The 15,488-nt window shown below is 41.1% G+C and overlaps 4 protein-coding genes across 4 annotated transcripts; 1 reads left to right on the top strand and 3 right to left on the bottom strand.

Moving 5' to 3' along the window:
- Positions 1–653: 653 nt before the first annotated feature.
- On the bottom strand, positions 654–5,044 carry LOC129588771 (AP-1 complex subunit sigma-2-like). Its single transcript, XM_055483141.1, has 4 exons — positions 4,335–5,044; positions 4,047–4,225; positions 2,513–2,759; positions 654–928 (listed from the first exon to the last, which is right to left on the bottom strand). Exons 1-4 carry the CDS (start codon positions 4,335–4,337, stop codon positions 884–886), a joined length of 474 nt encoding a protein of 157 aa, XP_055339116.1. The 5' UTR covers positions 4,338–5,044; the 3' UTR covers positions 654–883.
- Positions 4,607–7,769, top strand: LOC129588769 (epsin-2-like). The gene is made up of 3 exons (XM_055483139.1): positions 4,607–5,016; positions 5,921–6,366; positions 7,129–7,769. The coding sequence occupies exons 1-3, from the start codon at positions 4,766–4,768 to the stop codon at positions 7,500–7,502; spliced, it is 1,071 nt and encodes a 356-aa protein (XP_055339114.1). The 5' UTR covers positions 4,607–4,765; the 3' UTR covers positions 7,503–7,769.
- Positions 7,744–10,222, bottom strand: LOC129588770 (uncharacterized). Its single transcript, XM_055483140.1, has 5 exons — positions 9,972–10,222; positions 9,059–9,403; positions 8,813–8,935; positions 8,257–8,355; positions 7,744–8,110 (listed from the first exon to the last, which is right to left on the bottom strand). The coding sequence occupies exons 1-5, from the start codon at positions 10,056–10,058 to the stop codon at positions 7,889–7,891; spliced, it is 876 nt and encodes a 291-aa protein (XP_055339115.1). The 5' UTR covers positions 10,059–10,222; the 3' UTR covers positions 7,744–7,888.
- Positions 10,223–11,087: 865 nt separating this feature from the next.
- Positions 11,088–13,018, bottom strand: LOC129588750 (uncharacterized). Its single transcript, XM_055483113.1, has 4 exons — positions 13,006–13,018; positions 11,792–12,556; positions 11,498–11,678; positions 11,088–11,418 (listed from the first exon to the last, which is right to left on the bottom strand). The coding sequence occupies exons 1-4, from the start codon at positions 13,016–13,018 to the stop codon at positions 11,139–11,141; spliced, it is 1,239 nt and encodes a 412-aa protein (XP_055339088.1). The 3' UTR covers positions 11,088–11,138.
- Between the last annotated feature and the right edge of the window lie 2,470 nt (positions 13,019–15,488).

Raw genomic sequence — 15,488 nt, 5'->3', positions numbered from 1 at the left:
ACATAATAATTAACCATTGATCGTCCAGGATTGTCGCGAAGTTTAATACTATCCTTCACAGTTCCGTGCCGTTTTCCATGCGATTCATCATGAATTACCGGTAATTACTGTACAGGGTTTCGGCTAAATTTGCCGATTATTCCATATTATTTACAATCAGGCTGGAATTTTTAGAAAAATACTGTTACTATTGCCGAATGCCGATAAAGCGATAATACGCGCACACGCAAGCTAACACGTTGAACCATGTCATAGTGCAGTGGCTGCAGATTCAGCGAAAAAAGTCAAATGCGGCTACGTAAAAGTTATATGAAAGGTCGCCTTATGCGTGAGGTGTACCGTATACGCATGGTGTACCGTTTCAGGTTCATGGGAGTTTTTTTTTAACGGGGATTTTTCTTGGTGGTTTTTTCTTCGACTTTCTCAATGAATTTTTGTCTCGACAATGATCAAACTAGTCACAGGGAAACGACATGAATGGTGTTTATTTCGACGGGGTGTTGGCTTCAATTTTTAAATTTAAATTATTATTTATTAAATGATTGCATTATTATTTATAGTAATCATAATTTTTATGATTTATTAAATTATCATTAATTTGGTAATGAGATTATTACTTTTCGGTCAATAACCGGAACCAAATAAATGGCTAAATTTTTTTCTGATTTTTCTTATTCTTGCGGAAGACGCTCTGGTTTGTTAATTCCGTATACAAAACACCTGCACGGATTAATTAATGTTAAAGCGCTGTATGCACAAGATACAGGAACAAATAAATTCAGAATTTGGAGAAGAAATTAAAACAGGAACTTTGGGAATGAGAATTCGCTTGACTGAAGACAAACTTGTGGCATCCACAGGAAAACAGCAGCTGTGCGTTTATTCAGCCTAATCCGTGATCATCCAGTAATCCTTGCGGGGTTTCATCCTAAACAAAAATAACAGTTGCCAATTATGCCACTCTATTTTGTCTAACAAGTAAAATAAATTCGTAAGTTATTTTAACCATTCAACGATTAACGCCTAAAAGATGCTAAAGAAAAGGGAAAACACCTCTTAAAAAATGAAATTCTGTTAGTAATTACGCCGTTTAATTTGGCTATATAATGAAGTTATTTGTTAACCTATTTTACTACGCAGACCGAAATCAAACAGTATTTTTTTTCGAGCCTAGTCCCTTTAAAGCGGCGCTGTTTCCCGTTGATGCTGAAGTTATTTTAAAAGTTGTAAATTTTCTATATTTCCCACTGGACACGATTGTCCAGAGAAACCGAAATAGCGGCACTGTACTGTAGCCGCTGGATGAAGTGGCTCCACAGAGTCTGGTATACGGGAAAATGCAGGCCCAATATACACACATTGCTCCGTGCAGAATTGTGTTTGATTTCAAACAATTTTCACTCTGATGCTGACGTTCTACATGTTTTACTGAGTTTCTTAATTTTAGCAACGTACGATAATTATTGTAAGAGCATAATGTCACAGCTAGGATAGTTTCCGATTTATAAATCTGGTTTGTTGTGGTTTTTGGGGTGCCCCTGGCAGGGGCAGAACAGTTAATAACAGTACAGTACTAATATCGAAAAGCAAAGTGCGCGCCTCCCAGTGGGAGGAAGGCTCGTGCTCAATGCCCGGCCAGGTGCAGGCAGCGGGCGGATCTAAAAGTGGAGCCACTTCATCTAGCGGCTACAGTAATTAAATTAATTTTACGAAACAAATCACTGATCAGACCGTACGTACCACATATGCTATGCTCAGTACTAACCGATGTAGAACAGTGGCATTAGGGGGATACCAAAAAACACCAGAAATAGGTTCACCCGTCACCGTAAGCTCAAATAAATTGTACAACGGTTTAGTAATTCAAGTTTTTACTTCCCGATAAACGTAAAATAAAAGTACGTTTATTAGCTGGATTTCTGTTTTACAAAAATTTCCCGAACTTCTTAAATAATTCCAAATTCCAGTTACATTATTTCTGCCAACTGCACCTACGCGCGCTGCAGAAGAAATCATTGACTGGTTATGAAGTACGCAGCGGCGACAAAAACTGGATGGCAATTATATCAGTACCAATCCGATTTTTACTTCAAAATTTACCTTTTTATGCGGCACATCAAACATTATTTTATCAAATTAAATATAATAATATAATTTATTAATAATGCAGTAATTATGTTATCCCGACCACTGTGTTAAAATTCTTATTTTTCATGGTAATTAAAGACAAATTATTCCGCCATCAAATTAAAATCACAATCTTTGGTCATAATTACATAAATATAGATTATTTATTCTAATTTTTTATGTTTTATAACAAAAACATTTTCCCGCAGCAATATTGGTCTAAACTATTATTTAAAAAAATTTCTCTTTCCCGTGGCAATTAAATACAAATTCTTCCGTCTATCAATTAAAATCACCGTCTTCGGTCGTAATTAATTAGAAATTAATGTATAATAACTATTTCTAATATATAAGAAAAATCAATTCCCCACAAAACCACGCCCACCTCCTGGAGGATATCCTGCGCCGCGACGGCCTTGAGGACGTTCTTCTTGCTGGTCTCCTGCACTTCGCCGGCCAGGATGAACTCGTCCAGGATGAAGTAGGCCTTCTCGAAGTTGAAGATAATGTCCAGCTCGCACACCGAGCCAAAGTATTTATCCAGCAGCTCCACGTAGCGGTGGATGATCTCCAGGGTCAGCAGTTCATTATCCGTCGACTGCACCGCGCAGCAGAAATACAGGCTGGCATATCTGTCACCACAAAATACACATCCGGTTATTTATCAAATTGTAGGCGCATTATCTGCGCTGTTGACAGTAGCTAAGAAAAACACCCGCAAAACTCCATGAGAAATTTATTTATCAAAACTAAAATAATAGCCCGAAATCACATTTTTTAAAAATATAAAATCCATGAAGAATTAAATTATGAAAATATAAACAATAAACCAAAAGAATTATTTATGGAAAGTTAAATTGTAGGCGCGTTATTAAAGCTGTTGACAGTAGCCAAAAAAAATATCCGCAAAAATCCATGGGAGTTTATTTACAGAAACTAAAATAAAAGTCGGAATCACATTATTTAAAAAAAATCAATGGAAAATTGAATTATGAAAATAAAAACAATCAACCAAAAGATTTAGGCATTTATGAAAAGTTAAACTGTACTTGTACGCGCATTATTAGAGCTGTTGAATCTTGTTTCTTTATTTCGATTCGTAGATATGACAGTATTAACCAAACACTACTGCTACAAAATTAGGAAATGTTGAAAGCAGCCAAGAAAAAAAACAAGCGCAAAGCTCCATCAGAAATTTACCGAAACTAGAATAATATCCCGAAATTAAATTATTCAAAATAAATCCATGGAACGTTAAATTATGAAAAATAAAAACATGACAATTCTAAAAAACCGACAATAAAAAATAGTATCGCCATGATGCTGGAAAATTGTATGGAAAGAAACTCAGCGGACCAAATAAAGACGCTAGACAACTCACATTTACCGAAGCATCGTAGAGTACTGGCTACTGATTTGCTCATTCCATTTATTGACAACACAAAACCGCTGACGAGTGACGACTACTCGAGTAATAATCCAGTTTACAAACAGAATATTCCCTTAAAAATTCTACAAAACTTTTTTTGTGTAAAAACATAAATCAAAAAAAATTTCAATAGTAGTTCTGCACTTTTTACTTTGACTTCATATCTGTAATTTGCTCTATAAATAACGCGGTGACTACTTACTTTATTAAAAAATAAAAATCCAATTTAATTTGCGCGAATAACATAACGGATGCTCTCTAAATTCTGTACTAGATCGCCCCATAGTAAAGCAAGTAAAGCAGTATACAGAATATAAACCCCTCGCGCCGCATTCAATAAAATTTTTCAAAATTTTACTGCGTATCGACAACATCGTGCAGTCTCTACTTCATCCTGATGGAAATTGATTATTTTACCGTTTCCAGAAAAATAATAAACAACGTAAAGTGCATGAAAATACTGCGCAACCTCCGCACGGGGAAAACGTACCGTTTATAGATGACTTTGAGATCCTTCCATTCGAGAATGTTGCTGGTTTTGGATTTGCGCTGCAGGATGAGATTGATCAGCTCGCGGGACACTTTCCGCTTCTGCTTCTCCTCGTACGACGCGTACCATTTCTGCAGGCGCAGTTTACCTTGCCGACTGAACAACAGCAGGAACTGAATCTATCAAACGACAGAAAATGACAAATCTGTCAATCAACAACACACGCGCAGCTGGCAAAACATGTTCAAACACGAATCATGCACAGCAGTATCGACATTCGAACTGTACCATTTTCTGGTAATCTCCACGCAATTCCACGAGATTCACTGATGAACATCACAGCTTAAACGCCAAAAAAAATTCCCAATTATTTTTTGTAGGTCAGAAACAAAAGTTTGGAAGACGACTTCCCATGAAACTCGGCCCAAGCTTCAGGCAAAAATTCTGCGAAGAATTTCGCTGAGTTCGCAACACGGAAAAACACGGTGGCGTGCCGTGACGAGGCACATGTCGGTGGCGTGCCGAGCTGTGTTTTAAGGGAATTTCGATTTTCTCAAGTATTTCAACCAAAAACTAACGAAAAATGTGCGAGCACTACTTTTTAAAATTTAAATTTGAATAAACTTTAAAAAATCAAAAACAAATCTGTAGTATTTAATTCCAGGAGAACGATTCCGGCAATAATTAGGAAGTTTGCAGTAGTATGTTCCCAAGTAACGATGTCATCGCGGCGACACGGCGACCCACACTCCACACCCGTGAGAACGCTGATCCGCGTTGCGGGGTTCCTGGTTAAATGGTGCGTACTCTACACTGTCAGTCGTATTCTCTGCTGGAACTATATTCTGCCTGGATTCCTCGTACTCCTCACTGAAATGCACAGTCTGCACCGGGCGTGTCGTCGCGCCATTTACAAACTAGATACCACCATCACCGATCCCATCCAGGTGCAGATCCGCGAGTGCACCAGGTACGTATCGGGCGTACGTACAGCAGAAAATCCCCATTTCGTTGGGCATTGATTTATTTATCCTAAGTCGGAAAAATATTCAAGAAGAACCGCTTGTGATAATTTTTTATCAAAATTCATGTCAAAACGACATTTGTATGCGTACTAGTACGTACTCTACAGAGGTACGTGCGACTTACGAGTACTTACTTGGCAATCGACCTAACTACGAGGTATGAATACTAGAAGCAATATTTACGTAATGCAAAAGTACGTAATGCTGGCGTTTTTGGTAAATAAATATTTTTCTTTTTAATTTGCAACCTTCTTTGCTGAATTTTATACTTTTCATATTTAATGGAGTAATGTGATGATGTCGGTTATGATTGTGACAGAATTCCGACGGACTAATATACCGCTTATATAACAAATAAATGATCAAATTTAAATTGCTTTAAAAATTAGAGCAAAAATGTTCGTAAGAAACATAAACTGTTTGAAATTACAACTACGTATTTACAAACTTCTGAGAAAATATTCAGCGTAGCAGCAACTATGTATTTAACGTCTTCGGTTTCTTACGGGTTATAGCCCCTGCTCTACGAATTTTTGTTAACCATGTTAAATTAAAGATGCGTTCCTATTTGGTTGGTCATGAAGTTTTATACGATTGGACTGGAATTCAGTTAAAAAAATAAATCAGTGAATAAAAAGTCACAGATATTAATCACTTCAAGTTCACACTGAAAAATTAGAGGCCGTAAAAGTTAATCAGTAAAATTATAAAGGATTATAAAATGTTTCTTAACTTACTAGAAAGTTTTATTACTTTATTTAATTTAGAAACAGCTATAAAGTAAAGGACAAAAGATTGAATATTCGTTCAAAACAGAAAAATTTCTTCGAACTTACTTTTTTGAATTAGTACCGACCCGTGGGGCCCGACCGCCGCCCAGATGGCGGAGATCGCCGAAGCGGCCGCCACGCGCTCCCCGTTAATTTTGTCTGAGATCTGGTTCCGTTTGGACGAGGACAACTGGAAGCACGTGTATAAAGCTTTAGTCCTGTTGGACTACCTGATCAAACACGGCCCGGAGAGTGTGGCCAAGCAGTGCTGGATGAACGTGGACCGGTTGCGGGAGCTGCGCAGCTATCCCTTCGTGGAGGCCGACGGGAACCCGGCGCGCCGTATTCGCGAAAAGGCCGGCCAGGTCCTGGGTCTGATGGCCGACGCGGGGCGGTTGACGGTGGAGCGGGAGAAGGCCCGCCGCATCCGGGAGCGGGTTCAGTACAAGGATCGCGAGTTTCACGAGTTCTTCCACGGAATCCCGCCTGACCTTTCTAATCCGCAGATAAAGGGGACGGTGTGCGGTAAGAGCGTAATTACGCTCTTTTTAATTAATTAAAAAGAGCGGCATGCTGTTAATATTATTTTTTACTATTCTTATTTTGTTTCAAGTTCAGCGATATCGGTTATTGGATCGTGCAGTTTTTTGTTATTGATTTTGTCATAATTTAAATAATTTATAATAAATTTACCGATGTTATACAAAATGCATCAGATTTTTTTATGATTAATTTTTGATATTATGCTGACTGTTATTTGAAAAAGATGTTAGTGTAATAATATTTTCTATAATTTTTTGATTACATATTTTAGAGTTTTATTTACTAACTGCTTTGTTTCTGTTGTACATAATTTCGCCGCTGTAAAAAAGCACATAAATGTGTATTTTTAAAGTTTTGGTTTTCACTTTCGTTGTTACGAAGAAAAATAAGATTCGGAAAATAAAAACTGAATTAATTCTTGATCACTGAGCAAAAACGAATGATTAATTCCGAAATATTTCAAACAGTACATCCGAAAAGGTTTTTTTGCAATATATCAGCCGTATTTGAGGATAAAAAAGCTTTTCTAAATTAACACAATTACTGGTCACCTGTTGTACTGTAGCTGGCTAATCGATGCTCAGAAACTAATAGCCACTGCTCTACAATGTACAGTGTACACTGAACTTGGTAGTTAATCATTGTTAAAGCGGTTGTGATTTTCCGTTAAAAGAACAAACTGCATGGCTTCTGTCGATTAGGCTTTCCGTGATCTTTGTTACCGAATTTTTAATGCTTTTGCAGAAGCGGCCACCGGCGACGCGTGCTGTAGTGTCCTGCAGCCGCGCAGCGAAGAGGAAGAAGCGCTGCACTTGCAGCTCGCTCTGACCGCCAGCCAGAAAGACGCCGAACTGCGACATACCGAACAGCACCTTCCCGGCTCTCCCGTTCCGCTATCCCCGGATTTAATCGATCTTTCGGCACACCAAGCACACGGCGATCTGTGCACGCCCAGCGGCGATGACAGCGACGGCGGCGCCTCCAAACGCCGATTGATCATCCCACCGGCACAATTTTTCTGCACGCTGGGTTTGGGCGATTTGGTGACTGAGCAAAAGGTCTTCGAAACGAATAATGACGGGTTGGGAGGGCTTGAGGCGTGGCTTAATTCACGGTGACCTGTTGCTGGTTAGAACTCTGCGTTATTAAAAACTCTGCGTTATTAAAAATAAAAATAGTTAAACGAAGGAAAAGTATTGATTAGCACATGATGACCTTTACTAATCTAAATTGGAGGAATAGGGAATAATTATTCCGCCGCGGGACAGTTTTTCTGCCTTCAGAGACTTGGTAATTTTGTGGCTGAGTTGAAGGTTTTCAAAACGAACAACGACGGACTGGGTGGGCTAGCGGCGTGGCTAAATTCAAGGTGACCTTTATTATTGCATATAATTCTGCGTCATTAAAAATTATCTAAAATAAGCGCAGTAACAAGATTGATTAAGAAACGGTGACCTTTAATCAGGAGTAACAGGAATAAGACATGTAGAAAATGTTGGACAATCTAGACGGAATACGCCGGTGGTTCTTCGTGGCGTTCCTCTTCCGCTTGTGCGTCATAGGTGGGCGGAGGCGGGGTGATGGCCGTGTCGGGCTCCGTGTCGACGACGACGTGGCCCTGTAGAATGCCGGTCAGCCATTTCTGCTGACGGGCATCGCGCAGCAGCCGGGCTTTCTCTTCCCGGATGAACAGCATGGTCAGGCAGAAGATACGGATAAAATATAACTGTGCAAGAAATTAGAAAATTGTTATTACACGGCAAAGTATAGAATAAAAAAAATGGAATCTCTAAGAAATGCATGCAATAAATATCAGTAATTACGGGAAATTGTGATGCTATACTTATGCTTGGCGGTTTTCCTGCGGCTTACCTTGACCAGGATGATAAGAACAGCGGCCATCAGCGCCCAGATGTGGATGTTCTGGTACCAGTGCTCCGTGTCGCTGCCGTCGTCTTGGATCAGTCCGCGCTGTAATTGCAAAACAATGAAACATAATTTTATTATAACGTTATGATTTTGCATAACGTCAATGATGGTGCGCATTAGAAATGCTTTTGCTACAGTACAGACCACGCAAAAAACGCAGATATCCCAACAATTTTAGCAGTGTTACATAAAAATCAGAATCACGATTCGAAGATTGCACCGGTAAATAATATTCATACGGTTTTACAAAATGATATACGAATTTACGTACAGTAAAAACTCTTCTATAACAAAAACGATGCGCTAGAACAACATTTTCTAATGTTGTATTCTGTCGTCTGCTGTCAGCTGTTGGTGTGCCAAGGAGGGTTGGATAATGCAGCTGAATGTGTCTAATTCGAAGTGTTTTAATTACAGTGTATAAGTGTTGCGATTGCGAAAATATTGTAGACGACTAGACATACAGTAAAACTGTTTGCTAAACACTTAATACGCGTACCAATTTGCGCAGCGCCGCCGAATCCACATATCCGTACACGTCCCATCCCGAGATATAGATGGTGGAGAAGATAATGTCCAGAATGTGTCCCACCAGAAACGGGATGATCAAGGACGGAGCACCCTACCGAAAGGTCACCAGTTGAAACATCATACCATACTTTATATATAATCTGAGAAATGTTTTTATGACAACATGCATTAATAAAAAAATAAGGCAGAATACGGAGCTGTGATGCGGGCGCACCCGGAGAACTCCGATAATGGCCGTCAGCGCCGTTAGTCCGCTGACGCTGCTATACAGGAGAGAGTAAAGCAGCTGGGTGTGGTTGAGCGTCAGCGGTTCGGCCGGGACGACAAGAAACACGGAGATGAACTTGGTGACGTTAACGTTCAGCGTGGATTTGGCCAGCAGGACCTCCTCGGTGTCGGCGGTGTCGTTGTTGTCCTCGGCCATCTCCACGCGTACCACCTCACGGATGAAGGAGCGCTCCGTGTGGGTGGGGCCCAGAGCGGTCAGCTGGGCGGAGCGATGGTGAAAGGTCACGGCCAATAAGTGTGTTAAGATGCACATCACCATCAGGTTGGCGACCTGCGACAAATATTGCTAACATAGTGGATTCTAATTGGTGGATTGGTTTGCGACAACAAAAAGGTCACTTTCGTTAATATCGTTATGGAAATATTATTTTAAAAAATTGTTTAATCGCGCAATACTCAGTTCCATTCAGTTAGTTACATATTTAAATTTTATCTAACTACAGCTATAAACTAAACGTGCGGCAAGTAAATAATAATTATTTACGAAATATATATACTTATTTTAGAATTTATAAGGAATAAAACCAATTTGTTGGAAAAGCATTAAGGCAGCCAATTACAATTTACAGTGCAAAATGGTTAATACAAAAAATAAACACCATCGCTATAAAAATTCTTAAATAAAGTATGTTTGGAAAATAAACGCGTTAGATAGTTAGAAGACATTATACTACTAAAAACCTTCATGACGGTTTTTCTATAACACCCCCTTTGTACTTCTCGTTAAATTTCGTTAATAATTTTTGAGTTCTTTGAAAAGTAAATGTAAGTTAGAGAAATGAGAAAAAAACAGAAAGTTCAAGTTTTACGTTAAAAACTTGAAAGTCAGTATGACATACGACGTGGCTGGTGAAGAGCGCCAAGGATAAAGTGCGGACATGGAGACAGCCGAAGCACTGGTAGTAGGACTGCGGACGCGAGCGCATGATGGAGTTGACCGCGTTGATTAGGTGTATAGTGAGGAGTACGACAAAATTTTTTAACTAACTTTTTCTTTCTTAGTTTAAAATTGTGAATAGAGTAAGAAGGAACGCTTAATAATTGGGCTGAAATGCGTACGTACTCGTAACTTGCAGAACCTGTAGAAATGAACGCTATTTGCTCCCTTAACCTTACCAGGTTGGTTGCTATGGGAATTGTGCAAGCTACACATGAAAGACCTAATTTTCATGAATAACTACGTATTTAAATTATTTTATGCTAAACAAATTTTGATAGGAACTCGCACAGATTTAGCTAGACACGTCAGTAGGTACAGATTTAGCTAGACACGTCAGTAGGTACGAGTCAATAAAATTTTTGAATACGTAATGTTATTGAATCGATGAGGCAAACGCGACAATTCTTAAAAAAATTCATAGAATATTAATATAATAATTAAAATTTATTATTACTGCAAGAAAATCACACAGATACCGAAATCATTCCGTTGCAGCCAGCCAACTGCCAAGATGTCTGTTTGCATAAGGAGACCTACAGTGCACGAAAAAAAGAAGTTGATGAGGCGCGACCGCAACTGGCTGGTCGATTTCAACTTCTCTTTGTCGTCCATTGTATGTGCCGTTTTTGCTTAAGAGCAGCATGCGAGTGTTTATGCTGCAGCGCAATTTTGTGCGGGATGTCCGGCATCACCCCAGCGGCCACCGTCAGACAGCTGTGATTATCATTCTCAGTAGCGAAAGGCGGACCTTGAATACGGATGAGCAATAAACCATTTCAAGTAGAATTACGCTGGTGCACCTTCTTTTTACTGTGTGTTTATTCGACAAAGGCACCAATGTAATACTGTACGATTCTCTAATGTAACGATTCTCTAATGTACATCTTACTGATGGTATTTATCTGTACGACTGAACAGCAGTCATACTCCATAAGAAAACGAAAAAATGTCGCAAGCGCATATTCGCCCATCAAACTGAGGACAACCAATAAACATTATAATTTCAAAGCTAACTTAAAATACCGCAATCAACCTTCGTACAGCCTAGACTGGGACACAGGCCGTCTCATTCCGCAATACGAGACTGTTTCTTAGCACTTGCTTTTCCCTCGGCAAACACCGAGTATTTTTGTAATGATTCTTTCGGGGGTTTAGATGGAGAAATACTAATCTGGCTTAAACCGGTAAACTCTTCTATAGGAGCCAGCGTATGTTCCGGTGTCCACAGTTCTTCGGCGGCTTGCCGCGCTGCATTGAAATCCCCTCCGCGATCGGCCATGAACTCCACCATTTTGTCTCCACGGATTATGATGTACTGAATCTGTCCCTGAACGTTGGAAAGCGCGCTGTGCAACAAATTTGGTATTAATTTAATCCTGATTAATGTATGTATGGGTAATGGCATATGTTGGAACTTGGAACTACCTTGTTGTGGGGTCACCCCCACCACTTTCCAGCAGTTTGATCAGTCCCTCAGGATTACCACCAGCAGCAGCAGTCCGCACTAAATACACTTTCCAAGGTTTGCCCTTGAAAGCTTTTACATTATAAAGATGCGCAAGCATTCCGATTTTCTGAATCGAGGTTTCCAGCTTGGTAGTGCCACCTGTAGACAATCGCAACACATCAGGAATATATTTTACAGTAAATGCAGCTGATCGTACGAAAGGTAAAGCACATGTAGACCAATTCCGATCCCCAGATCCAAGCTTCACTTACTGTTTGCAACTATGATTGTGTACTGCGGGAAACTCGTGTCCGGCTGATCCGCCACCGCCTCCTGGTTAAGTGCTTCACCGTGGGCGGTGGAACCTGCGCAACCCATTTTGTAGGAAGTGTCCGGGGACGTGCTGCCGATGAAGCAGACGCTGCCCGCGGAGGAAGACGCTGCTGGCCAGCAAGACGCTGCCCGCTGAAACAGACGCTGCCCGTGGAGGAAGACGCTGCTGGTCAGGAAGACGCTGCCCGCTGACGTAGGCGCTGCTGGCCAGGAAGACGCTGTCCACTGAAACAGATGCTGCCCGCGGAGGAAGACGCTGCCCGTGGAGGAAGACGCTGCTGGCCAGGAAGACGCTGCCCGCTGACATAGGCGCTGCTGGCCAGGAAGACGCTGCCCGCTGAAACAGACGCTGCCCGCTGAAACAGACGCTGCCCGTGGAGGAAGACGCTGCTGGCCAGGAAGACGCTGCCCGCTGACGTAGGCGCTGCTGGCCAGGAAGACGCTGCCCGCTGAGGTAGACGCTGCTGGCCGGGAAGACGCTGCCCGCGGAAACAGACGCTGCCCGCTGAAACAGACGCTGCCCGTAGAGGAAGACGCTGCTGGCCAGGAAGACGCTGCCCGCTGACGTAGGCGCTGCTGGCCAGGAAGACGCTGCCCGCTGAGGTAGACGCTGCTGGCCGGGAAGACGCTGCCCGCTGAAACAGACGCTGCCCGCTGAAACAGACGCTGCCCGCGGAGGAAGACGCTGCTGACGATTGAAGACGCTGGTGATGAGCAACAAAAAATGTATAAAAAAGACCAATTTACAGTATATCAAACCTTGAATTCAGAAGTGCGAAGATTAGAGAAAGCATGAACTAGTATTTCGAAAATAGTAGATGGACAAAAAGGTCGATATATCTGTAGAGCTAACAATTTTCGCTGGACTAAATACAGCAAACAGATACAGTATTCAAAATTTCACAACGATGCGCTGCGCATCCTGTAGCTATAAAACCGGTTCTGTGTACCGGTTTCTGTATCTAGTATCCTGCGGTTTGCAGAACTCACAGAAGCTATTTCAGCATGCATGCCATAATAATACGATTCGAACCTATTGTCTTTGTTCAGTCGGTTACGCACCAGCGACACACCATGATCCGTTTTTCTCAGTTTTTGCAGTATTGAGAGGAAAATCCAAGTGGTCCGCATTTTCTAGTAACTGCAGAATTACCCAGGAGTAGCATTATTGGTGAAGGCAATGAACAATCACCTAAGCTAAGCGCTGGGAATAACGTTTTCTTATTAAAACAAACTAAAGTGGTAACTGCTTGCGCAGTGCTCGGCTGCAGCAAACCAGTATTTTGATACTACATAGATCTAAATTTCCTAGATCTGCAACTCTACTCGCCCTAATCCCTAATGCATGTCAGAAAAACCAAACAAATTTACCGTGACTATTATAGTGGCTATTGTGTTCATATAATGCAAGAATGTAAACCGACACTGGAACGGCCGCCTCGCAAATTGACAGCATCTGATACAACACAATCAATAAACAAAAAAAACAAAACTTGCCGATAACAGACTTTGCATCATGTACTTTACAGAATCGGCACACTGTCGGTCCAGCTAACCCTAATCGTACGTGTCTGAGGAAAGCTCCTCGAGGAGGATGTCGGTACCGTCGAGCGAAGTTGACCGTCATTGTTAAGCTTATCGCTCTTACACTGGCATTCCCCGCGATGCGCCGGCGCTCCCGGCGTCCTTTTTGATTAATTAACCCTTTTCCTACGAACGAACTTTAGCAGTTTCAATTTTAAATACCACGGGGGCAACTTTTGGTATGCAGCTCACAACCGCCTCCAGTAAAGAGCCACGTTAGCAGCAACCATGCGCTACCGCACGCAGCAGCGGTTTGAGTGCCAGTTTCCTGCGATGGAACTCCACCTTAAATGCTCTTGAGTTTTCCGTGATATCTTGACTATGATATAGTTAATTCTGCTGCCAAATGTTTCATTTTGTAAAAACAATGTTGTTACGAACAACGAATTTTTCGTTTAATTTTTTATGCACGCGTTCGTATGTACTGACAGTTATAGCTAAGGCGGTCAGAACTTGCCTAAATGTTGCCCTCAGGCCCACAGCCATGACCACTGGTCAAATAACGTTTTACATTAGATAGGAAGGATAGAAAAACAGCTATTACAGTCAAACGTTGAGGTATGACTAAGCAAAACATTTTTATAACAATTCTTTAGGAATTTAGAAAACTGTTTTGTCAAGAAGTAACCCCATCGGTTCTAGAAGGACTAAAGTCGGCGGTGGTGGCGCATCAGATACCCGCCTCCGGTATTGAGCGTTACTGGTGCCCAGCATTTTAAGGGATTTGGCCCGGTACATAGCACCAAATTCGTGTACATACATGGGAACTTTCGCTGTCGCGCACTCTCAAACATGTTTTTCCATTGCTTTATGGTATTTTGTAGCCAAAAGATTTGTATAAATAAGCGTGAAATCCGTTTCTGCGTGCAACATCCGGTAAGGGAGATATGACTGTTAGAAAATTCCAGAAAGTTTAAATGCATTCAGCTGTACCAAAAGTCTCATTATGGACCGTTCCCTTTCAAATTTTCCAGGTAAATGCGCATGACCATGAAGATCGTTCTTACACCGATCCACTGTTCTAGCATGCTTTTCAAATTTTAAAATGAATTTCAAAAATTTTAAAATTCATTTTAAAATTCGAAAAAAATCTTGAAAGTCTGGATCCGTGTAAGAATGATCTTCATGGTTATGTGCATTTACGTGCAAAATTTGAAAGGGATTGGTCATAATTTGACTTTTGGTACACCTGAATGCATTTACACTTTTTGGAATTTTCTAACAGCCATAACTCCCGAACCGGATGTTGCGCGCAGAAACTGATTTCCCGCCTGTTTATACAAACCATTTTGCTACACAATGTCAAAAAGCAACCGAATAAAGTGTTTGGAAGTGCGCGTAAGCGAATATTCCCGTGTATGTACACGAATTTGGTGCTATGTACCGGGCCAAATCCCTTAAACTAAAGAACTACGCCCACTTTGGCGCACCACGCAGTAACTACACGTGCATAGAATTATATTTACTGGCAGAAGCAAATACAAAACTAATACAGTGCGATGCTTGTTGAAGTATGATGCTGGACCCAGCTGGAGCTTGGGGATTACGCCAGCTGGAGTTGGTGATCTCGATAACGGTGAGGAGCAGGTGGCGTCGTGTAACAGACATTCGATCTTGTGGTCCGTTGTGGTCAATTGCTGGTCGTATCCTTGACGGTCGAAAAAACCCCTATGTTCATTTTGCTACTCCTGTGTACCTATCAGAATACAATCCCGAATTATTTGTTGACAGCTTTTTTGACAAAGAAATTAATAGTATTATTATTTTGAATATCACGATCATTAACACTTGGGGCTACGTATACATGTACCAATGTATTATTTGACAAAGGTATGATTTCGCTCTGTACCCCGTACGGCCGTGCGGTGTAAATCTGTATTACTGTATAAGGGCCATTTTGCACCACAGTGCGAGTAGAGTAGGTATGTATATGTCGTCATCTGCGTTGCATCATGCACATCAACGTGCAAGATTGTATAACTACAGCATACTCATCGTGGTACAGCAAAATCGTTGTCGCCGTTGCATTGTACGCAGTGAAAATTTTTAGAA

The sequence above is a fragment of the Paramacrobiotus metropolitanus genome, unplaced genomic scaffold, assembly GCF_019649055.1.
Source record: "Paramacrobiotus metropolitanus isolate TYO unplaced genomic scaffold, Prichtersi_v1.0 Parri_scaffold0000031, whole genome shotgun sequence".
Taxonomy (NCBI): domain Eukaryota; kingdom Metazoa; phylum Tardigrada; class Eutardigrada; order Parachela; family Macrobiotidae; genus Paramacrobiotus; species Paramacrobiotus metropolitanus.
The sequence above is the reverse complement of the archived record's forward strand: the minus strand, read 5'-3'. Positions and strand labels throughout refer to the sequence as shown.

Excerpts from the sequence above, each read along its gene's own strand:
- LOC129588771 (XM_055483141.1), bottom strand. Across the intron at positions 2,760-4,046 it reads CTCAAAGTCATCTATAAACG|ATATGCCAGCCTGTATTTCT; the intron begins GTACGTTTTCCC and ends TTGTGGTGACAG. Across the intron at positions 929-2,512 it reads CGCAGGATATCCTCCAGGAG|GATGAAACCCCGCAAGGATT; the intron begins GTGGGCGTGGTT and ends ATTTTTGTTTAG.
- LOC129588769 (XM_055483139.1), top strand. The coding sequence starts at position 4,766 with ATGTCATCGCGGCGACACGGCGACCCACACTCCACACCCGTGAGAACG. Across the intron at positions 5,017-5,920 it reads CAGATCCGCGAGTGCACCAG|TACCGACCCGTGGGGCCCGA; the intron begins GTACGTATCGGG and ends TTTTTGAATTAG. Across the intron at positions 6,367-7,128 it reads GATAAAGGGGACGGTGTGCG|AAGCGGCCACCGGCGACGCG; the intron begins GTAAGAGCGTAA and ends ATGCTTTTGCAG.
- LOC129588770 (XM_055483140.1), bottom strand. The coding sequence starts at position 10,058 with ATGCGCTCGCGTCCGCAGTCCTACTACCAGTGCTTCGGCTGTCTCCAT. Across the intron at positions 9,404-9,971 it reads CGCTCTTCACCAGCCACGTC|GTCGCCAACCTGATGGTGAT; the intron begins GTATGTCATACT and ends TATTTGTCGCAG. Across the intron at positions 8,111-8,256 it reads TTCTTATCATCCTGGTCAAG|TTATATTTTATCCGTATCTT; the intron begins GTAAGCCGCAGG and ends TTTCTTGCACAG.
- LOC129588750 (XM_055483113.1), bottom strand. Across the intron at positions 11,679-11,791 it reads CACAATCATAGTTGCAAACA|GTGGCACTACCAAGCTGGAA; the intron begins GTAAGTGAAGCT and ends GATTGTCTACAG. Across the intron at positions 11,419-11,497 it reads GGGGGTGACCCCACAACAAG|CGCGCTTTCCAACGTTCAGG; the intron begins GTAGTTCCAAGT and ends TTTGTTGCACAG.